We start from the raw sequence: 24,351 nt of genomic DNA on the forward strand, positions 1-24,351 counted from the left end.
CCTGTCACTAGCTCTTAATGGAGGCTAAGCAATATGGCAAACTAAAAAGCATAATACTGTCATTGGGAATACCTGACTATTAAGTGTGGGTTAGATGAAGGTGATAGGTAGTGTGACAATATAATATAAACAGATTTGAATTTTTCTATTTTTTCATTTTTCATTTCCAAAAGTTTTGGAACTCCATACACCAAGAGATGTGGTGCATATGTCTCACACAGAGAAACATGGATCATCAAAACTGTGGAAAAAGAGCATAGTTGATGAGGTCAAGTTATTGAGTGTGAGAGGTCCAAAAATAGGCAGCACCAAGTTACTATTTTTTTTCCAGATATCAGTTTCTCTATCTGCAGAAGAAATGTCATAGTAAGTAGAAATGTTGCAAGCTACTTTGCTGAAACTTGAGAAAGTTATCTTACGGGGACAGAGAGTGAAGTATATGACCGGAAATAGTTCCTTAATATCTAAACTTGCAGCTTTGGAAAAAAAAAAAAAAAAAAAAAATGGGTTTGACTTGAGCTTTCAAAAGGAAGAACAAACAATAAAGATATTTACAATTTTCCTTAATTTGAGAATTAGCTCAAGAGTTCTATTTTATTATTCTCATAACCTGTTTCTCACTTCCTGCTTTCCAAAATCATTAAGCAGAGAATCCTTGAAGAAACATCTAGAAACAAACATCTGAATGAGAACTGTTGGAGCCATCAAATTTAACTCTAATTTCTATGTTTAACCCAGATCTTCAGAGAAGCTTCAGTTAGGATCTTTTGTAGCAGAACTATATATTCTGTTACTATGAAGGAGTCCACATGATTTTTTGAACATGTCTAGGTTTCGGACGTGGGTGTCACGTCACGTTCTGTTGGGAAAAAACTGTAGCCCTAAATCGATAGTTTTGATAACCCTTTGTTATGCATTTGTCTTTTACTTTAGGTACCAACAAGAGTTTTCTAACGACTACTACAGTATGAATTTTATGAACTATCCATCTCTTTTGATAGCAGTTTCACTCCAAATTAATATTGATCAGTTTATTAAGTTTCCTATTTGTCATGAAATAGAAACATTCATTGAAACTTAAATTATCTAATGTTTTTATTTAAGTTTTTTATTATAAATTTTGATTTGATAGAGAGCTATCAAACTACTGATAAGTAGTCCATAATAGTTACTCACATTTGAATATATTTGAATAGTTACTTCTGAATGTTAGCATTTGCTCTCAGTTTCACATCCCTTCTGATCAAATATAAGGGAGTCCTGGTACTATTCAAGAAGCTGAAAGTAGGCTTTGAAGATGAGAGAAAAACCTTGAAATCTCATTTATTGATTTCTTGAAAGCTTTGTGTTGTACATACTATAATGTTGGTGTGTTTATGCATGCCTGCAGTTTTTTCCTAACTATGCTTCTGTTTGTGATTACTTTCTTGCTAAAGCAACCAATAAAATTACAAACCGTTGGTGACCTCTTTTCTCATGTGAACTTCCACCCAGAGTTTTTTGATTCTGTAGCTGTAGTACCATGCAATAATCATAAAAGCACAGTGAAGTGTACATACCCCAGCGCACACTGCTATTTATTCCTATGAAGATGTTTTGATGGGCGTTCAGAACTCTGTCAACCATTTTGAAGAGAGTGAAAGTAAATAGAATCCACATAGCAAGTTTAATAATGATCATTTGCAGCTGTTATGGCTCATGTGTGCACAAGGAAACCTCAAATGCCTGATGAGATATGCAGCCAAGCCCTCAGAACTGGAAGACTGAAATACTATCTAGAGGAAGGCTAGAACCTTTGTCACAAAACAAGCAAACAAACAAAAAAAACAAAAAAGCCACCAAATACAGAAACATATCAGTAATCCCTATTATAGATAATGTTTTCTTTTACTTGAAATAACATGCACTTTGGTGGCTGCTGATAGTGAAATTAGATATATAGATATATAACTAAAATGTTTCTATGATATTCTGTATAGACGTGTTTTTAGTCAGAGGATTTAGTTTTCGTATATTATCAAATGCAAGTTCAAGCATTGCACATTATAGAAGAAAAATTATTGAATTCAAATAACTGAAGCTCTGGGTACTCAAGGGAGCTTTACATCAAGTGTCATCTTTTTTGGGGGGTAATGGAAATTTTTGCTAATTGTTTTTTGGGCAACAGAAAAAACGTGCCATTCAGAATTTGAATAAACAGTTGCAAATTTTCTTCAGGAATGAAAATTTCCATTTGGATTGTTAATCTATTTCATCTTTTCAGTGGCAGTTTTGTTTTCATTTTGTCCATTTTTTGAGTTAGTAACAGTTTATAGAATGCTATTTTCCATGTAATGTTATGTTTGCTTTCAGAATTAGTAGGAGATGAGTTCTTGGAAACAAGGACAAGATGTATGTGAAAATAGTTGTTCAGAGCTCAGATTGTAGCAGAACCAAAATGTAGTATACATGTGTTGAAATCCAGCCTTGTGGGAGGATAGGTGATTGAACATTGTAGTGCAGTAAAATTGCTTTAGTACAGTTGGATTTCTGTTTTTGGTGTGAATCCGTATTTTTAGGATTTGTGGCATTAAAAAGTGTTATTTGCATTATTTTTATACTTGTCATGTCACAGATCTAAGCTGTAAAGGGGGAAACATTACGATGGTCAATAGTGGGACAAGTCACTTCAGTGTGAAGCCTCCCTGTTTGGTTGGATCTAGGCGGCAGATGACCCCAAAGAGCATGTTAGCATTGGCTCCAATTTCAAAACAAGTATTTCTCTGTGCGGGATGTAGGACAAGAGCTCCTGAAGTCCCATACATCCTCCACTGTTTTGAGATTCCAAATGGCATCAAGAAAGTGGCTTTATTCATTATCTAATAACTGTGGAGAGGCTGCAGATAACATACAGTGATTTCCACAATAAACAGTTTTAGATTTCATCCTCACTTGCTGTAGTCTTGGAGTTGTATATAGGGCCATATAATGAATGGTGTTGACTAATGCATACTGCTTATAAATATTCTGGTTATAAAAATAAAAAATAAAAAATAAATAAATTAAAAAAAACATTTCCCAGGGCAGTGGTCATGGCCCCAACCTGCCAGAATGCAAGCAGCATTTGTACAACACTCTCAGACACGGGATTTGGATTTTGGGTGGTGCTGTGTGGAGCTGGGATTTGGATTTTGGGTTGTGCTGTGTGGAGCTAGGAGCTGGACTCAATGATCATTGTGGGTTCCTTCCAACTCAGGATTTCCTTGTGCGCTCATGAGCCATAACAAGAGAAAAATAAGCTTTAGGTTTTTTTTGTATTGATTCATCATATGATGTAGTAAGAACTTTTAATATTCAGACACTATAGTATGGCCATTTCTTGGTTTCAGCACAGACATAATTTGTCTATTTTTATGTACAATTAAAATTCAAAATGATTTAAATTGTGTTAAATTAAATGTTCAGAATGATTAATTACAGAATTCTTTAATTCACTGGAGTGATGATGATTATTTGCGTTCAAATTTTTTAACAGCAAAGACCATAAAATGTGTTAATATGCACTGCTGCCTTTAATAAGCTAGGAACTTCAGGAACAATTTCTGTCCTGTCTTATTTCCAAGACAGTGGCTTTGTTCATGGGATTGGATCAACGGGAGAGGATTACTTTCAGTCAAAATTCAGTTTTAAAAAAAATAAAAATAAAAAAATAGTTTCTATTTCAAAATACTGATTTGTGAGATTTCTTCACTGTTGCAGTTTACTGTAATTGAATATTAGACTCATTTCTAAGCAAAATATCTGATGTCCCAATGATCATCATGTAAATGCCTTTAGACTAAAAGCAACTAACTAAAACAATTATGTCAGGAAGATTATAATTAGACCGTTTGTTATAAACACAAGAGCTGCATAGCTTCGCTATCATAGGAAACAGAAGTATATTCATTTTTATTAATGGAATTAGAAATGAGGGACTATTACACAGAGTACACAGATTACACAGATATTAATTTTCAGTTAATGGCATATTAATTTGTGGTCTACATTAGTATTCTTAACCAGGTGCTTCTTTTTTTACAGTCTTATGAACATATTACCTTTTTACAATCAAAATTGACATATTTTTGGCCTTGAAGGCTATTGGCTGAAGGTGTTACCCGATGATGACTTCAGCTTGCACAATGTTTCATTTCTTTTATGCTAGCATGTGGTTGAATACAAGTGTTGCATTATCTCTTTTGCTTTGATTTTCTTCTAGACATTTCAGCAATCTTCTCTGCAGCAGAAAAGTAAAAAGAAGAACAAAGGTAAAAAATAAATTTCTTTTCATGTGTTGATAGGAAAAGAATTGCAAACATCAGTGTTTACATATGCCAATGCCTTAAACCAACTAGAACTTGTTTGCTCTAGTCAAACGTGTAATTCAGTTGAACGGAAATATATTGAGTTCCTTGAACATACTGAGAAGCTATTAGTCTGCTATGGAAGTCTTATAGTAGCCTGTTACCTTATCACCATACATCTGCTACTGTTTTGTTTTTGTGGTTTTTTGTTGTTTTTATTCTTTTAATATTTACATTCTAGCCTCTTTGGGGACAAGGCTGTTTTTGCAGCTGTATCCATACAATGCCTTACTGGAGTTGTTGCTCATTACTTAAGCTGTCTGGTAATTATATCATGGTGAACTGTTTTCCTTTGATTTAGAATCACAAAGGCCTCAGGAAATGCTGTGCTGCAAAAGGAGGTTCAAAGAGAGGTTTTTGAATACCAATTAAGTATTTATCTAGTTTATTTCACAAAAATATTGAACAATTAGGAGCCAGGTGTAAAATACATCAATTTATTTGCTGTGCGTCTTAATCTGACATGAAATAATAATTTGTTGAAAATGATAAATAACCATTTTTCTTACTTTAAATATTTTGCCTTTCTTTTCTCAAAAGCATTGTATCTTTCTGTGGTCCTTTTTTTCTTTTCTGACACAGCTTTAGAATATGAGCTCCGTAAGGTGGTGAACCTTGATTTGGTATTGTTTAAGTTTTGTTGTTTTGTTTTTAAGTTGTGGTGTCTTGTGCAGACTTTGTGGTCCAAATAAAAGGTTTGTAGTAATTTAGGAACACAATATGGAAGTTGAAATTTTTCCATAAAGTTGTGAAGCAAATTTGTAGTGCTTTATAGCTTACTTGCTGACATGGGAGACAAGTCAAATGCTTTCGCAAAAACTTGTCATTTTCAGCTCCTATTCCTGGTAAAAGCAAAAGACGGATCTCCTGTAAAGATCTTGGCCGAGGAGACTGCGAAGGCTGGCTTTGGAAAAAGAAAGATGCTAAGAGTTATTTTTCCCAGAAATGGAAAAAATATTGGTTTGTTCTGAAAGACACATCTCTCTACTGGTATATCAATGAAGAGGTAAGCATGTATGCTTACTGTTTCATCGTGTAACCCATATAGTGCTAATGCTGTGGTTTTGTGGAAAGCCAGTGCTTTGAGTGCTTGTCTGTGCAGATAGATAGCTTTACTCACCCAAATAACTGCTCTCATATTGACTACCTTCCTAAATTGCCACTAGAGTCTGGAGAGAATTAATTTTCAGATTTACCCTTTACTACAAGAATTAAAAACACTTTTCAGTGTCCTGCACTCACCATTTTAGCATAAATCTGTCCTCAAGCCATTGAAAGGGAAAAGTAGTTTATTTAATGTCATTCAGGATTAGTCATGAGAATGTAAACTTTAATGATCTGCTGCCTAGCGTTCCTTGTTTATATGTGCTGGTGAGATCGCCAAAAGCTCTAGCAATTTCAGAAGATGCTTTTGTTTTTTTCAGTTGTCCTTCCTTCTCTGTAGATTTTGTTATGATTTCAGGGCTCACATATACTGAACTTAAGAGCACCAGAGCAGCCCAACTGAACCATTTACAGCTTTGATTGTGTGACATGTTTTGCATTTGTACAGGATTATTTTTATCAGCTTAAGCAGAAAAGCTTTTTGCCAGTGAGGATAAAACCTTAGTTCTAACTCTACTAGTATCCTCAGATAAAACCATTACCAACATGTGAGTGCACTCAGGCTTGGACTGCTTTACTTGTTGTTTTAATCACTGCAAACATTCATGCACAATATTTTTTAAATGTCATGATCCCAAACTTCTCCCTGAGTAGACTAAGTAGATAGAAGGCAAGTTGTTCCAGGAATAGAGCTCATTTTCCCACACATTCACTCCATTTTTGCCTTCATCCCACATTTCTGTCAGTAACCCTAACTCCTTCCTCCGCATCTTCCCTCCTGAAGACACTCTACAAGGTCTTCATCAGGGTAGAAATTCATAAGTACTAATTCAATGAATAGACAACAACTAGACAAGGAGCTTGGGGAACCATTGAGCCATGTGTAGCTTTCCTTTGGAGAGAGCAGTGGTCTGAGCTCCTGTGTCTCCTCCCTGCCTTGGGTTTCCTTGGCTTTCTGGGGCTCAGCTATTTTTCTGAGACCTCAACTTCCTCAACAACAGATTCAAAAGCTGGGAGGGTACAGGGAGGCCTCAGTGACAGATGGGCAGATAACTTAACCATGCTCTTGCTAATTGGTTTTTTTTTTTTCTTTGGAAACCATGCAAAAAAGAAATAACAAGTTTATTATAAACAACTTCCTTTTCATTTTAAAGTAAGTTCTAATGAAGAGCATCTTACAACTTTGTACCTCCCACAGAATGACTCCAGTTCCAGTTTTATATGCTGATCTTTGCCATTTATTTATTTATTAGGAAAAAAAAAATACTCATGTAGACTGCACATGTAGCAGTGGAGATTCTGAGACAGAAAGATATAATCCTTTGGAATTCCTTAAAATATAGTTGTGTCTTTTGCAGCTTCACTCTCATGATCCTGTATTAATTTCTCAGGCAAAGTCATCAACAGTCAAAGAAGTGAGTGTGTGGTACTGATGTGTCAGTGGCTTGAAATAATTCTTTCAAATTGTGTGAAGTCAGTTGAGGTTGAATATCTGATAAGAAAACCTATGTGCATGTCTTAAGAGGACAGAGATTAGATGTCTTCTCTGTGTGATGGAAAGAGATAACAAGTAGCTGCAGTGACACTACATATCCTAGTTGTGTTATTGTATAAGGATGACAAATATCATTTATTTGAATTGTTGTGTTTTGTTTTTGTGGTTTTTTTTCCACTTTTTTTTCTGTTCCTTACAACAAGCTGCATTTCTACTTGATAATTAGTTCATCCTCCCCTGAAATTAATTAATTACAATAACTAACTGCCTGCCTACATTTGGTCATTCTGTATATTTTCAGATGTGCATTCAACTGTGAAATTGTTTGAGAAAACTGGGTATTTAAAATGATATTTTACACCAAGGGATCTTACAACTTTGGCAAAAGTCCCAGTGACTTCTACAGGAGCTTTGCCAGAGCAGAGCATATATTAGTATTGCTTATGTAAGAAGCAGGCAAATGCAAATATCTTTTTTTTTTTTTTTTTTTTAATGTGGATTTTTTTTCTGACACCTTTACAACAGTACTATTTAGAACTATCTTTACAGGATGAAAAAGCGGAAGGATTCATCAGTCTACCTGAATTTAAAATTGACAGAGCCAGTGAATGCCGAAAGAAATAGTAAGTATGTTCAAAAATACTGCCGTGGTACAACAGGAGCTGTACAATACCATAGAAAAAGTGAAACAAAGGAGAATGTTCTTTGAAACACTGACTTAATGGACTTTGTTACTGTTATCAGTCAGTTATATCTCAGAATGAGTTCATACAGAACAGCTAAATTCAGTGTGGTTTCTGTGTGTCATCTTTCCTAAAGAAGAATGGTGTTCTTTGTGCTGGTTTTTCATTTCTCTGTGAATTTTAGTCATGATGGTGGTGGTATTTTTTTAACTTTCATTTGAATTAAGAATAGCAAGGCTGTTTTCTTGCTTCTGTCTCATTATTATCATTTTCCTAGTTTTTGGCTCTCCTCTCCTTTTCAGAAGGGGATGTTGTTATTTTTATTGTTTGAAACCTGGCCAAAAATCTATCTTTAATGCAACTGCAGATTAGTTAGCATGATCTCAAACTCTGCTGGCATATTATGTTGGTTCTGAGGCAGAGTAAAACAAGAGAATGGCAGAATGGCTTGATCCACAGTATGACCTAAAGCTTTAAACTTTCCTTCTCGCTTATCTGTTTGCTGGTATCCAGATTTGCACCATTGCCAGAACCCATTTTTCATTTAGATGCAAATAGCTATATATTTAGTGATGTGAGGAGTGAGGTGTTCTTAGAGTCATTACCGTTGTAAACTTTTTAGCTTGGCTTCTAATGCTTTTTACCATTGTTTGAAGTTTATCAACTGTGGAATTACTAAAAATTGTACACAAAAGCCACTTCAAAAGCAAAACAGTATATCTTATTCAATTAAGAAGAAGACACTGATTTTGTACAAGTTGGTCTACATAGCTCTTCAGGGTGATTGCATCTTCATTATGATTTCATAGAACTGGATATAACAATTTCATTGAAATATCGATGTGGTTTTACTGTGTCCTTTGTCCTTGGACTACAACACTAAAGTGCTTCATTTGTATGTTTTCTTGGGGCAGCAACATGAAGTCAACCTATTTCTCAGAAATGCATCCTGCTTAAATTGTTTTTTACTTGATTTGGTATCTGATGGATAGCAGAACATAAAATGTGGCTGTTAAATTTCCATGCTTGGATGACAGATAAAGTAAAAAAAAAAAAAAAAAAGTAAGAATCCAGATGGCAGATTCTGTAACAATTTTAAGAAGTCAGGTTTTGGGTCTAAGTAACTTGATGATGTCTTCTTAAATCGAGCAGACGTCACTGTACATCTGCTTTCCCTTGCATAACATTGTGTTGTGCTCTAATATGTAGGAGTGCTGCTTGTCTCATTTTTGCACGCTACTTTCAATAGCAGTACCTTTCCTGGATTTCATCTATCTGATTTCTGAAAAAAAATTATATTTATATATACATATAAATGTATATATAAGTACACATGTGTGTGTATATATTCACATATAAACACATTACAATCTGCAAGCATGATACACAGCAAGAGCATCGTTACCATTTTTCTAAAAACCAAAAGATTAGAGAGAGAATTGTTTTATACGCGTATATATGTATATATATGTGTATGTATGTATGTAAAATCCATTGTCTCTCAGAAAAATGTTACTGATGTTTTTCATATATCATGCTTAGAGTTTTTCTTATTTTCTTGAGGAGTATTATGCATTTTTTTTTTCTTATCTTGGGAAGGACCTTCAGGCTATTCTCAAAAATGATTCTTCTGTGTTGTAAATTATTAATTACTGTCAGATGCACTTTCTAGATCTTTAAGACCTTCACAATAAATCTTTATGCAACATAGTTACAAAATTCTTTCAAGTAATTCTCTCAGCCTAGTCATGTTGATTACCGTGGTGGAAAGAAAAGATGAGATGTAATTGCCCATTGCTTAGAATGACCTCAGGAACACACTGTTGATTTATAAGGGATTTTCATAAGTAAATCACATAACATTTTTCTGTTTGAAACTCAGTCATCAGAGCTAAAGGTAACATCAGGGTCATTGGGATGTCATAAATTACCAGGACTATGAGATTTTCTGTTGTATTGAAGAAATTCTTCGGTCAATTTTCAGTCGAGGTAAAAATTGACTCCTTCAGTATATATCAGTAAAATTGCAAAATGCATAAAACCATCACTGTAAGTGTACAGTCTCTATTTATACACATATGAAAGAAGGTGTAGTTGCAGAACATTTCAGTCAGTGGAATCTGCAACTATCATAAACTTTAATATCATAGATTATCCTGATTTGAGAGGGACACACAGGACTCAAGGATGTTGTATCTTTGTGTCATGCGTGGGGACTTCTGACAGCTCAGGAAATCTGGACTCATCTCATTGCTTGGTGATCACACTACTTTACATTGGGAAAAAAAAAGAAAGAAAGAAAGGAAAAAAAAATAATAAATTGTACCATTACATTTGTATAATTATGTTTTTCCTCTACAGTGCATTCAAAGCCTGCCATCCTAAGATCAAAAGTTTTTATTTTGCTGCTGAACATCTAGATGATATGAACAGGTAAGGAAGTGAAGCAAAATTCAAGGAACCATTCCTTATGCAAGACATTTCCTTGAAGCCAGTGATAACAAATTAGAATGTGATAATAAATTGTGTAGCTAACAAGGTTGTAGTTAAAAAAATACATGCAGAGTGGCATTATTTCTGAGTGTCTGCATATGCTAAACATTCAGTTCATGCAAGAAGTATCTTTTTTGAAAGAATGATTTGAGGATTTTTGCAAACAAGGTTTTGTCTCTCTAAAAAGAAGCAAAAAACTTTGAAATTTTGAGAACTCGAAAACACAATTTAAGAATTCTGGGTTTTTGTAAAGCTGTTCTTAGCTGTCTAACACCTGCAAAGGTGGAATATCTCCAACTTGGCACCCCAGCCTATCTCCACAGGCGCATGATCCTTGCTCTGAGGATGCTTCTATTCTCTGGCATTTGGGGGAGAAAGAAGTTGGTGAAGGACTTAAAGCAGCCACTGATTTTTGTTCAGGAAATAGGATCTAGAGATAGCAATGCAGTTGTGCAGACTGCCTCTACCAACATGAATGTAACTTAAACGTTGAAGTGAGATTTTAGTTTTATTGAAGTTAGCATGGAAAATCTCATCAATTTAAAAAAAAAAAAAAATTAAAAAAAAAAGGATTTAAGTTTTGCTTTGCATGTTGAGCTTACCTGTAAGTATTTAGGTCTGTTTTTTCAGAATGATTGAGACTTCAGCACAAAATAAACACAATTTCTATTACTTCATTTAAATGGCAAATTAAAAACATAAATCTCACGTCTATTCAAATATCTGGGAATTCATTTCATTTATTTTCACAACATACACTGAAATTAACTCATAATATGGAATTTTCATCGTATGATAGGGCACAAAAAAGATCGATGGTTGCAGCCTGATAATTGTATCCTGGATGAGATGCATTTGAAACAGGAGAAAAATGAGATAAATCCCAATCCGTAAAACTCATTAGTAAGACCACAGTTTAATCTTTTCTGCTGTACTGGATTCAGCTACCTGGCCAAGCAGCTTCAGTGTACTGCCAGTTCTTTACTGATAATATATGACTGAAAAAAGATGCCAGTACTGTGCTTGCTTTTATTTAGAAGTAAGTGTTAATGTTTTCAAAAGTTCATGCATGACTAAAACTCACTTCAAAAATCTCTACCCAGTTAGAAAACTTAAAACCTTTTTGTTTGTAAAATTTTAGACTTGCCTGTATTAGATAACTCTGTCAAGCCAGTCACTCAAAGTGTGGTTTGCTGCACAGCAAACAGAATAATGACGTAGTCTATTCAGCATATTCTGAACTACAGCAGCAGATAAATCCCTTCTGTCAGTAGGTCCTCAGCCTGTGTGACAAGGTGACTTGTTTCTGAAAATAAGAATGCATATAGCTCTTCAGTAATCAGAAAGGACGTGCATCAGTACATTAAAATCATATTGCATAGTGTATAACTTTATGTGTAACTTAAGAGTTAGTAGGTTTTCAACTTCCCAGCATGAGCTATCTTTTATTCTTTCTTATTAGTGGTGCTTACTATTTTATTTAGAATGAGCTAGACTAAATTTTGTTCCATGTTATACACATGTAAATTTCAAGTAACCCCATCAAGCTCTATGGAATTACTTGGAATTCTTATGTCTGAATTGGCATCACTGTTTCATCATATTTTTTTAATCTTCTTTGACTGATATGTAATAAAGAGTGGTTCACCTTCATAAACTCAATACACAAATTAACTCAATGGACTGAAAAAATGCATTAGGAAAAAGTCTTTCATATGCAGAGGCAATGAAATATGTTGCTTCCTAACTAAAAGCATATTCTAATCTAGCCAGAGTCGAATACAGAATTGGTATATTACAGGGTAAAACAAGACTATTTTGAGCAATATCTGTTATTTTTCATGTTTCTGAGATATGTTTTAATTATATATCACTATTCAACGTTTTGGGATTTTTGTTTTTTTTTGTTTTCTTACTACTTTTAATCCTCATTGCTATGTCTATAAGAAACTTGGGGAGCTGTGATCACTGAACTTTATTGTTGTGAAATCACATTTGCTGTACCAGCAAATGTGTTCTTTCTACCCACGTAGAGTTTGGGTGAGAGAAGTATAGAATACTCTTTACTGATGCAAAGCACAGTTTTTCTAGTGTAAGTGTATATACACTGAAACGCCTTCCTTGGAAATCATTTTTATTCCAAGAAAATATTCTACCATATGTTTCTTCCTAATGACCCTGTACATAAATTTGATTTGATTTTCCAAGGTAATTATGCCTGCCTCTTTAAGTTTTCAGGTAGGCAGGGAAATACAGTCGGTAACTTCATGTGGAATGGTTGTCTGAGAATTTCCTTGAACCTATGGTAACCAAACTGTATTCTTTCTCTTTTTGTTGGAGGGCAGAGTATTGAAATTGGTAAGAAATTTTTTCCTCAGTGTAACTAGATGATCAAGACCAAAGACGACAAGTCAGCTTGTAGTATTATCACATGAGAATGTTTCTCGGTGTATGAAGGGGACCTCTAAATTTTTTCCAGCATCACCTACAGGTGTCTTCATTCTGGTTAAAATGCAGTTGATTGCTTCTAGACACTGTATGGTGCCCATACTCCCATATATCTAGTTCATCCTAATCCTTGAATCATTAAGGAGAATTGGACACCCTAAATTAAATTTGACTATGAGCATTGCATGTACCTGGAGTTTGAAATAATAAATTGTTTCCTACTGTTCTGTGAGAATGCCAGTACAGTGTGTTTTTCCTTACAAAAGTTACAGATCTATAGAAATATTTTTATCTAGTTCTAGTGTGAGTCATGAAATTGTTTTAATTAAATACTGAGGAAAAATGTACATGTCCTATTCTTAAAAAGATTTAAAAAGGAAAAGAAAAAAGAAAACCTAGATGATTGCTGCGAGTACCAATGTTACTTATTGTAACTATTTTAACTTTTATTGTCATAGCTAACGATAACAAACTTCTCACAAGGAAGCTGAAGCTGTACTTGCAGTAAGGAGGGAATATTTTTTTGGCTTCTTGCCCTTGAGAAAAATACAGTGGTTATTAAGACACGGTACAATGTAGGGAAGGGAGTTTAAAGTCTTTCCTTGACCAAGGGTTTTGCAGATTACTTTCAAGTAGGTTTTTATTGTATGTTTTAATATTTATATTAAGGAGTTCTTGTATAACTGTACACTTGATACTTTTGTACCCTATGTTGTGTAGAGCGGGTATCTTTTACTCTTTTTTTGTTATTCCAGAGATCTTGACAAATCCCTGTGATATAAGCCCAATGTGATAGATTTCTCGTATGATTCTTCCTAGAAGCAAACTCTAGCCACGTTTAATCATAATAATGATTTTCTAACTGTACACATTCTAATCGTATCTAATAAATCTTTAGTGGAGATATATTAGAAAATCTGCAGAAGTCAATGCCATTCTCTTCATCTCTGAACGAGCAGACCACTCAAGAGCCACTGTTATTAAATCTTTACAACCATATCACAACCTTGTCACTTGCCACAGGCATTGCAGATGACGCAAACCATGAACAACAGAAAATGATTAAATGTGAAGTCAGTCAGCTGTCTCCCTTCTAGACTGGTATACAGTTCCTGCGTTATCATTAGATTATACTTATCAGAAATAACATTTTTATGGAATTATCAAGTGATTGTCAATTAACTCTTTGTTAGTTTAGTTGATTGCCTTACTGTCATGCACACAAAATGCTATCTTACGTTTCAGATGAAATGAAATTTCCCAACTGGATAATTCCCATAGTTTTCTTACCTATTATGTTGTAGTCGATAATTCCCATAGTTTTCTTACCTATTATGTTGTTGTTGTGGTCAGCAGGTCTATCCCAAGAGATTCAGTAGGTCGTTGTTTCATGTTGGCTGCCTTAGGTGGTGGTAAGCTCTGAGCTTTGTGTTCCCCAAAGAAAACCTTCTCAAATCAGGAGAGTTTTGGAAAAGGATTACTTTTTCTTCTATGAAGATGTGCAATAATTGTCTAAAGCACCATTTGTTGGGTCTCTGCCTCCATGTGCCTGTGACTTTTATAAATGCTTGGCACTTCCTAACAAATGCAACTAAAATTTTTTCTCATCTTCAGGTTCTCTATCATTCTGGTAGAAATATTGATTGTAAGGTAACATGAAGTGTGCTGTAATCACTTCAGGAGCAGATCTCTAGCATCCTTCCCAGTGTATAATGACTTCTGGGCTATTAATGTAATTTACAGATAATACATCTGTAACACTGGTCACTGTTTTAGGAGGGACAGTTGGAGAAATTTATTTCAAGGGGGCAACTGTATGTTATGATCTTATGCCTACTTACCCTGCACCAAAGTTTCTCAAAGGTTGGGATGCAGGAGTGGCTAAAATGGTCTCAGAAAGATCTCCCTTGCTGAGAAAATAATACATGCTGTTTCCACATGTGCAGTGTGCAAATAACACCCCTAAGGCACAGTTTTCTGAAACACATTTCTGAAGAAGACACAAAACTGACTTTGGTTATCTCTCTGCCAACACTATCAGTAAAATTGCACACTGCTCACTAGCTTGGCAAAGAAGGTCTGTCATCCTGACTGTGGGATGTCTGGAGTAAGCAATTCCAGGTTTAATGTGGAATGGACAATCATAGAAGGTTATCTTGTGAGTTTAAAACCTCATTGATGGAGGAACTGATTTAGTGTAAGTGTTCAGATAATGAATACACTGAGAGCCACACAGGGGAAGAGGGCAGGCTGAAGCAAAGCATCAGTACAGGCAGCTGAATATACATCTCACAATGACTACTCTTCTAGAAGAGAACTGCAGTAGTTTGTTATTAATTTGTGCAGCTCATAGAAGTCTTTTTTCAAGTCTAAGTTGAGGTGAAAGCCTTAATGTGAATTGCATTGAGGCAACTGCCTTTTCTCCCTCTGCTTCTCTGACACAAACACAAAAGTGAATTCTGGTATGCCTCCTTCTCTTTGTGCTTGGCACTGTAGGTAAGCCCCAAAACACATAATGGCATAATTAAACTTCACTGTCTGTTTAGGATGGAGCCTGTTCTTTTGACAGCGGGTTTCTGCTCTGTTCCTATGCTGCGTTGCCTATTCAGCCTTAAAGTATTGCTTAATCTCTGAAAAGTGGTGTTTATTCTTAAGAAATCAGAACAGCAGGAGTACTGAAGTGGTGGCATATCTGTGAGCAGCAGACTTAATAGCTTTTTGGCTATCTCCAAATCCTGTATTTTACAGATGTTTGACATCATACATGGTTTTCCATTTGAAGCAAGATCTATGCTGTAAAAAACAGGTTTTTGAACAGCAAAATTATAGATCTGTGGACGCTACCTCAGTAAAAGTATCAAAGAAAACAGCTGTTTAGTCTGAAAAAAAAAAATAACATTATTCTGAATCTCCTTCAGATGCTCACGCTTTTGTTTTTTGTAGAAGTGCACCATAAATTAACATTCTGGATCAGTATCACTGCTCTTTTAATATTATTTCAGATGGCTAAACAGAATTAACATGCTTGCTGCTGGCTATGCAGAAAGGGAGAGGATCAAACAAGAGCAAGGTAATGTGTTATTATTTTGGTTTCTTCTGTCAGCTCTTGTAACAAGTTCATCTGCTCTTTTTTTTTTCCCCTGCTGTGTATCAGGCCTCATTCTCATCATCTGAGAGCAATTCTGAAATGAGTTTCCTTGTTGTTGTGGTAGATAATTTTTTCTCATAGGGCTTTTGATTACCTTCTTCAGATTCTGATCAAAGTACCCTTGTACTATTTCTATGAAAGCTGCAGAAGTAGATAAAAGCAGAAAATTTACTGACAGTAATCTCAGGTATGTGGTACCCAGGTATGTGTTCCCCAACAGAACAAACTTAAGAATCTGTAGACTAAAAACAAAAAAAATCATTATTATTTGGTATTTGAATTTACAGGAGTAGGAATGTGTGAAATTGGTCTCTGGAACAAAAACATTCCTCTAAAGCCTGCTGACAAAATTGGATTTCCCTTAAATACTTAATTTTAAGGCCATTAAAGTTTTTGATGGTTACTACTGATTTTACTATATTGAGGTGCATACTAGAGCCCTGTTGCCTTTTCAGTGAAGCTCTTCATTTGGAGTTGTAGGCTTACATCTTTTTTTTTTTTTTTTTTGTCTAGTATTTCATAGCTTTATAAAAATAGCATATATAAAACAATGAGTCAGTTTGGTTGTACTTTTACTTTTTTTTACTTTTTCTACTACTGCAGTAGAAATCCTGTTGGCCAACAGGAACCATTGCATTGGGCAGGTTGTTTTCTCAAATTGCCAGAGGCAAAGATTCACAGAAGCATTTCTATCCAATAGTCTGGTCTGGAAAGCATTTGGCATCTCAGTCCTTACTCTTTTTTACATGCGTATCTGGCTGCAGGCACCAGACAATGACAGCATTCTGAATGAACTAGAACTTATCTGGGTGCCTGTCTACCTGCTGCCTCCAAAGTCAGAAGACCACATTCTAATTCTATGGCTTCTCAGCCTTCATCAGTGAAGCTCTAACTTTTGTTCTGAAAAGCCCGTATCTAGTGCTGCAGCAGCAATGTATTTAATGCAGCATTTTCTTTACAAAAACTCAATTTCTAGTCATTTTTCAGGGAGAGTTTGCATTCAAAAGATGATCGCTAGGCTTCAAAATTAGGCATGTGGTGTTCCCCTCACTCCCCAGAATCCTGGTTCTATGCCAGCCTATGTAACAGCAGCCTTAGCCATGTCCTTCTGGCATTAGCTGTCTCCCTCCTGGTAGACATCATGCAAAAGACTTCATTCCCCATTGAGAGGCAAGGATGACTTTAGCAGGTAGGTGAAAACATCAAATGAGTAAGATATTCTGTAATGGCAGAAGATGAACAGGCATCAGGAAATGGTGTCTGCCTTAATTCATACCCTGATTGTCTTACTATAGAGCACCCTAGAGGAATCAGTCTGCTCTTGGAGAGCAGTGGCTTACAGCATTGAGATTTATTTTGATGGTAGCAGTGTGGGAGGGATGGTTTGTGGGTGTTCTGCCTTTCCCTCAGATAACTAGGTTGTACCTGCTGCTGTCTTGTTTCTAATTATACCTTCCAGCAAATGCAGCCGCTTACTGTGGGAGTGCTGCCCATCTCCTGGTGTGGTCTGTTATTGTCTGTGCACACCAAATCACTCATTGTACCAGGTTCTCTGCATTCGCATAGCCCAGTAGACATGCTGCGATCACTGCCGCTCCAGTCGTTTTCTCAGTGCCTCACCAAACCGAAATCTGCTTGGAACCTGTATTTCCCATACCATATAGCAATAACCATTTTGGAAGAACCTGTATAGCATCCATCACTGCTTGAAGAGGCCACAATCAAACTCTGAATCTTGGAGTATTCAGGGAAATCCTCCATGTTAGCTTCCAAAGGCACACCGAAGCTTTTATAGAAAGGAGGTTGGCAATAGAATTACAATAACACGTGGGATGAAAAAGGAAAAAGTGTAAGAATGGTTATTCTAACACTGCCCAAGTGTACAACTGCAAAAATGGTGCACCTTTACAAATCCAGATGGATGTGAAGAATTTTTTTTCCTACCAAACAGTTGCTGAATAACAGCAGATGATCCTGTTCTTAGACATGAGATCACGTGTATTCAGGCCTCGTGTTGCCTATTATTAAAATGGCTCCCTGCTGAAGATCATCAGCGAGACTCCACTTACCACTGAAATTATATCCCAGGCACTGAGGGAGCTCTTTATTTCCACTCTAACGCCATTTACTCAAATTGATTCATCGTATGGAGGTAGAGAATGCTATATCTGCTTTATGTTCCATATTTGTGTTTATGGAGAGAATCAGCATCGCATTCCCCTTTTGCTGCAGCATGGATCTTTTATGCCTCTGGTGCTTATCCTTGGCTCCCAGAACAAGGGCTGTTAAACAGCTGAGCTGTGCCCCTAATTAACAGAGGCATCAAGTTAACAATGTAAAGCCTCTCTATCACTTCAAGCGTTTTTGAAATTATAGAAACTGTGAAGCTGGATTTTTCTATATTAAGTGACTGTACCAATTGTCATCTACATATTTAATTTCACAAAAGGTCTTTTATCAGTTCAGCCCCTTTCAGGAAAGCTTTAGAATGCTTCTGAAACAATTCAACAGTAGTTGTCAAACTTGTTTCAATTAAGAGTTGAACAGTTCTGAATCTAAAGTGTATAAATATATTTCAAGTGCTGTACAGATGCACGAATCACAAAACTGTGGGTGTATTGCTGGAGAAAATGTCACATTCTGTACAGAACAGTGTTATAAAAATACCATCAGCTTTCCATATTAAATACAATGAATGCTAGCAATATGGCAAGGGACTTTCTTGGATGGAGAAGTTACATGCTTTCCAGTCTTAGAAAGTTAGAGAATCAAAAGGGCTTGCTTATCTAAATAGAAAAGTTTTAACTGGAAAATGGAAGGTCAGTTTTATCTTACTTGTTACACATACAGATTCTTGCTTATTCAGAAAGCTTTCAAGATATGGCTAATGCTGTAAATGTGTCTGTTGCTAAATTGGACAAAGTGTGCAGAGAGAAATATGGCAACCATTCGATGCCATGACACATATTTTAGGTAGACAGCAATGTCTTACTTGCCAAAACCAGAACATTTTAAAAAACTGATGGAGGCTATTTTCATTCATTTCACCTGAAAGTTTGGCCCTATAACTTCAGATTTTTTTTCTAGGCAAATACAGTAAGTTGCCAACATGATTTCCTATTTGAGGTAAGGTGCCCAAAAGCACGATCATACAATATTTTATGGTTTAGACTAGAAGAACTTTTTTGTACTTTTAGCCAAAAATGGAACCTGCACTGAGAATGCTAGATTTCACTTCCAAAATAAATAGACAAGCTCCAAAGCTGCAGAAATCACAATGAGTGAGATAGTTCTGACAGGCCTAACACAAGAAGTAGCTCCGCTAAGCTTTTCTATAATGGGAACAACCATACTTACATGCCAATATTTTGAGGTTTTCTGAGTTGCTGGAAACAAGAAAACAGAAAATGACTTCACCATTTGCTCTGGTGTAGTCTTTTTCTCAGCCAGTGATGAATTATTAGGAGATGTCTGCAGGCAGGAACATTTGGAATTAGGTGTTGTTTGTTTTTTTTTTTCTTTATTTCATTGCCATGATAAAAATTATTTGTACTATTTATTTCTTACACTATTTGAAGAGAACCTCTCAACTATAAGCTTGCATGAGGCAATTCAAGAAATCCAAAGTCACAAAAGAGATGTAACTGCTTCTAAAGAATAAATGGATATGGCTGCGCACTCCTTAAGTACCATAGTCTGAAAAGATAATGAATTTTAGAGACAACTTTTTTCACAATGCTTTCATCTCAATATAATTATTTTTATTTTTATTTAATTTAAATCTTGAATAAGATTAGGTACAGTAATTTTTTAATCATGATCATATTGGTAACAAACATCATTAAAGCCAAAATTATATGTTGTGATAACTTGGAAAAATTCAACTTGTTCTTTTGTTTAGTCTAGATAGTAAAGCTTTGGTTTTTTGTTTTTGTTTTTTTGTTTGTTTGTTTTGTTTTCCTTTGTTTGTTTGTTTGTTTATTATTATTTTTCTCCTTTTAAAGACAAAATAGTAAGTTACACAGTTCCTTGAACACGTAAAGTGAAAATTAACTGGATGATATAAACTAAACTTGTCCTGTGGTATAGTGGCTTAACCAAATACTAGAAGGTAACACAGCCAGAAACAAAATGACAACACAAATGTTAGCATCAGTCTTAAAATGTATAGAAACATAAAAGCTATCCATATGGATCTGGTCAGCAGCTAGTTTTCTTTTCTATGGAATATTAAGATCTGTTGTCTATTTAATTAGATCCTATTCTGCTTCAAAAGTAATTGCCACAGAATAAATAGGAATTATCATGTTACATGTTACAATCTTACATGTGTTTTTCTCCTTCAGTAAGCTACCAAAAATATCATGGAATCATAGAATCATTTGAGTTGGAAGAGACTGTTAAAGGTCATCTACTCCAGCTTTCACTATGAAATAGACTTGGATAAGACTTGATATCATAAGAAAATGAAATCTCGTATCCCATTAGATTTAGCTCAAAATCTATGTGTCCTTTGTACTTTCTTTCAACCATCTTTTAGAATTCTATGCTTAAATATAATTGTCACATTCTTCCTTAGCAAACCACCTTTAGGTTCTTGGTTGGGTAATAGGATAGCAGCTATTTTATAATGAAGATGTTACATGAAGTTTTTCTGCCTTATGGTAAATGCACCTTCTTTCTTTTTATCAGAAATTTAATTGAAAACCTTGGGTAACTGGTAGTGTGGAAAATGATGAGAAAAATAACATTGATTATTTATGCAAGCAATAACCACTACTTGCTTGATTTGCTAGTTGGTATTGATTAAATTTGTTAATGTTATTTGCAGTCAGTAAGACTTTTGAAAATTGCTTCCTTCTTTTCTGCTCAAAAAATACTCTCAGTAATTTCCAGCCAATATGTGTACAATCATAATTATTTTGATGATTTAGCGAATCTTTGAAAATCTTATTGCACTAGGTGTATTCTGTATGCATGTATTTATAAGGTGTGTACAAGAGTGGGACATTTGCAGGTTGTTGGTTAATTTCTCTGTGATGGGAAATTAGAGTTAATACACCCAGCCATGTTTTGAATTTTTCACTCCTTATTTTAAAACATTTCCAAATGACAGACACTAGCACATAGAGAGTCAACAGTAATATTTAACTCTCAGTAATATCTACAAAGGAATTTCTAGTTGTATTTGTGAAAACAAGTTTTCTGATATAGAAACTTATCAAAACGTGTTGGTAGCTTTTGACCTGATGTGTATGTAACTTGTAGATTACTGGAGTGAGAGTGATAAGGAGGAGGCTGACACTCCATCGACACCCAAACAAGACAGCCCACCACCCCCATATGATACATACCCACGGCCTCCTTCGGTAAGTCACTTGCAACTGCCTAATCAGGAATGGCTGCACGAAGTGTCACTTTCACCAACTCTTCTGATCAGAACCACGTGGCAAGCATTGCACTCCAGTATATAGTTGTGCTGAGAAGCATTATAGTAACAAACTACATTTGACTTTCCAGAGAAATGCCAACATAAAAATGTTTTGTATGGCCAACAGCAATTCTGTTGCTTGCGGAAAGGTAGGTTTACCTATAAAAGAGAGCAAAAGGAAATCAGGTTGTTATTTCCTTCTTTAAGCAGTTGTTACAAAAACAATGAGTGAACTTCTAATTTATTCTTCATTGGAAATTTTAATTTTCATGTCCATATATTCAGATATTACTAAAGCACCTTCAATACAATTTAAAAAAATACAAAAATGTCCATTGAAAGCCTGGGTAAGTTTGTGGAAAGTGTTTGTGATTTGCATGCAAGACTTTGTTTTCCAAAGCCATAGAGCTTTGAAACATACTGAAACTGTACAAACATGTTTCCAAAGTAATTTTAAGCAAGATAGGGTGACAGCAGGTATTCAGATGGCAATTTTAAGATAGTATTGATGGACCAGGCATATCACAGAATCATATGAGTTGGATAAGATCTTTAAAGGTCATGTAGTCCAACTCCCATGCAATGAACAGGGACACCTACAGCTACATCAGCTGCTCAGAGCCCCAACCAGCCTGACCTTGAGTGTCTCCAGGGACAGGACATCCAAGTTGCTGCAGTGCTTCACTACCCTTATAGTAAAAAACCTTTTTCATATTGTGCAAACTAAATCTCCCCTCTTTTAGTTCAAAACCTTTTTCCTTTCCCACAACAAAAGACTGTGCTAAAGACTCTGTCCCCTTCTTTCTTATAGCCCCCCTTTTAGATACTGAAAGGCCTCCCTGGAGCCTTCTCTTCTCCACACTGAACAGCCACAGTGTCTCTCAGCCTATCCTCATAGGGGAGGTATTCCATCTCTCCTGTGTCTTCCACAAAGCCATATTCTACAAAGTTTTCTGAAAAATAGTTGAGTGATCCTCTTCTACTGATTAAGGGACATTCTATAGGAGTGCGTATCAGTGTGTGTGCAGGGTCATTACCAAAATGGGGACCATCAGTAACAACAAACAGTATGTGATTGCTGTTAGGGGTAAGCCGCAGTCTCCACTGATCTGAAGTTTGCTCCATTGCAGATGAGTTGCACCAGTCCCTACGTGGAGCCAAAGCACAGCCGCCTCTCTTCCACAGAGACCTCCCAGTCGCAGTCATCACATGAGGAGTTCCGCCCAGAGGCGGCGGGGAGCATCACCGACTCACCAGTGCGCAAGACAGCGAGCCAGCGGCGCTCCTGGCAGGACCTCATCGAGACGCCACTGACGAGCTCAGGACTTCACTACTTGCAGACATTGCCACTGGAGGACTCAGTGTTCTCTGAGACGGCCGTGGTGTCCCCTGAGCACCGGCGGCAGTCCACTTTGCCCACCCAGAAATGCCACCTGCAAGATCACTATGGCCCCTTTCCACTCGTGGAAGGGGAGCGGATGCAAGTGCTGAACGGGAATGGAGGCAAGCCCCGCAGCTTCACGCTGCCACGGGACAGCGGCTTCAACCACTGCTGCCAGAGTCTTTCTGTGGGAGCCACCGATCACCACGAGGAAGTACAGCAAAAGGAGGTGGAAGAGGAAGAGGAGGAGGAGGAGGAGGAAGTCAAAGCAGCAGAAGAAAACCAGGAAGATAAAAGTAAGTATGGGATATTTCTGTGGCTTTTCAGCAGCTCTGTTTGTGTTATGTAGTGGTTGTTTTTCCCTTTAACTATTAAAAAAAAAAAAAAAAATCTTCCACCATCTCCCATATTCCCATATTTTACCAGCTTTTCTTTGTTTTGTACCTATTTAATCAACCATATGTATGAGGCTTAACAGTCTGACAGAGTGCTGCATGATCTGTCATGAGCCCCAGATGCTTCCCCATTGGCTGGTCAGCAGCTGTGCCCTACTAGTGTTTCTCAGTCATAAATGGATGTTGCTTCCATGCTTTCTTCCCTCTTGCCCAATATTCTCCCCCACTGACACATGTATGTGTCAGGCAGGACATGCTTAGTCCAGTTTTCCAGCCAGCCTCTCTCCAGGTTGTAAAAAGCACTCAGTAACCCTGGAGTTGCAGGGTCAGGCTGTGACTGTGTGGTGTCCAGTGGAACAGGTCACAGGACAGCCCAGAACCTGCAGGAATTTGAAAAACAGTGTACATTTCCCATTTCCTCACCTTGTGATTTTTAATTACAGAAGTTCAGAAAACATTTCAGAACAAAAATTAAAATAAAATATCTACGTAACCAGTGGGGTTTAAAAACAAAGCATCCTAATACCAAGTAACTGCCTCTTACATGGCACGTTAACTCCATAGATATTTGTGCTACTTGTCAAAAATATTCCAGTTAAATAGAATGAAGGTCCCTGCTCCTCCTGAACCCGTAAACACATTTCTGTGTCTGTTTCATGCTCTGTCTTCACTGTCATTTATGGAGCTTCTCAGCGTGCGTTGCTAGCAAAGTTCAGTTTGCACCCAAGTTGTCGGGTCTGTCAGCAAAGCCTGCATTCATGAGCTCTGGGGTTGTGCTGTGATGAAGTTTTTGCAGTTGCAAGGAAAGTGGCAAGGATGACCTCTGAAGCTCTTAGAGGTGTGGTGATCTCATTCCTTCAGATTTTTCACTGTAAGGAAGGATAAAAATGGTAAAGAGATAGGAAAAGGTAGTGAAAGCTCTGGATAATTACCTGCCTGCCTAAGTTAATTCATTGAAGTTAGCACCTTTTCGAGCATTAAAGTTCATTATTTAGTCTACATGGGAGAGGTCAGCTGTTTTCCATTTTCCGTTTTTGGTCAATAGATTCTAGACTTCTTCAGATGGCCAGAATGTGTTGTCCTATCCTAGCTTTCTGTTTTGATTTTCAGATGGATTTTTACTGGTAGCAGTAAGAAGATTTAAAATATATACTTATTTTATATATATATATATATATATATATATATATATATATATAATATATTATTATATTATTATTATATATTAATATATTAAGAGCAAGGAGACTTCCCAGCGGTGCTTGTTCTGCTGGGTGTTGTTCAAGGATCCTGTTGCAGAGCTTAAGATGTCAGGTGTTTTAGACATCAATTTTGAATCCTTTAGAGTCCCGGGTGTAACAGGTTTTATAGTGTGCAATACTAATAAA

The 24,351-nt window shown here is 36.3% G+C and overlaps 1 protein-coding gene across 6 annotated transcripts in view; it reads left to right on the forward strand.

Moving 5' to 3' along the window:
* Positions 1–24,351, forward strand: part of CNKSR2 (connector enhancer of kinase suppressor of Ras 2) — a 196,942-nt gene that overhangs the window by 135,723 nt on the left and 36,868 nt on the right. For all 6 annotated transcript variants that reach the window (XM_015885338.2, XM_015885357.2, XM_015885347.2 and 3 more), the window contains 7 exons: positions 4,241–4,289; positions 5,219–5,391; positions 7,534–7,607; positions 10,029–10,100; positions 15,611–15,678; positions 21,025–21,125; positions 22,318–22,864. In XM_015885338.2, the coding sequence (XP_015740824.1) occupies positions 4,241–4,289; positions 5,219–5,391; positions 7,534–7,607; positions 10,029–10,100; positions 15,611–15,678; positions 21,025–21,125; positions 22,318–22,864 (1,084 nt within the window). The remainder of the gene's footprint in view (positions 1–4,240; positions 4,290–5,218; positions 5,392–7,533; positions 7,608–10,028; positions 10,101–15,610; positions 15,679–21,024; positions 21,126–22,317; positions 22,865–24,351) is intronic.

Source organism: Coturnix japonica, chromosome 1 (assembly GCF_001577835.2).
Source record: "Coturnix japonica isolate 7356 chromosome 1, Coturnix japonica 2.1, whole genome shotgun sequence".
Taxonomy (NCBI): domain Eukaryota; kingdom Metazoa; phylum Chordata; class Aves; order Galliformes; family Phasianidae; genus Coturnix; species Coturnix japonica.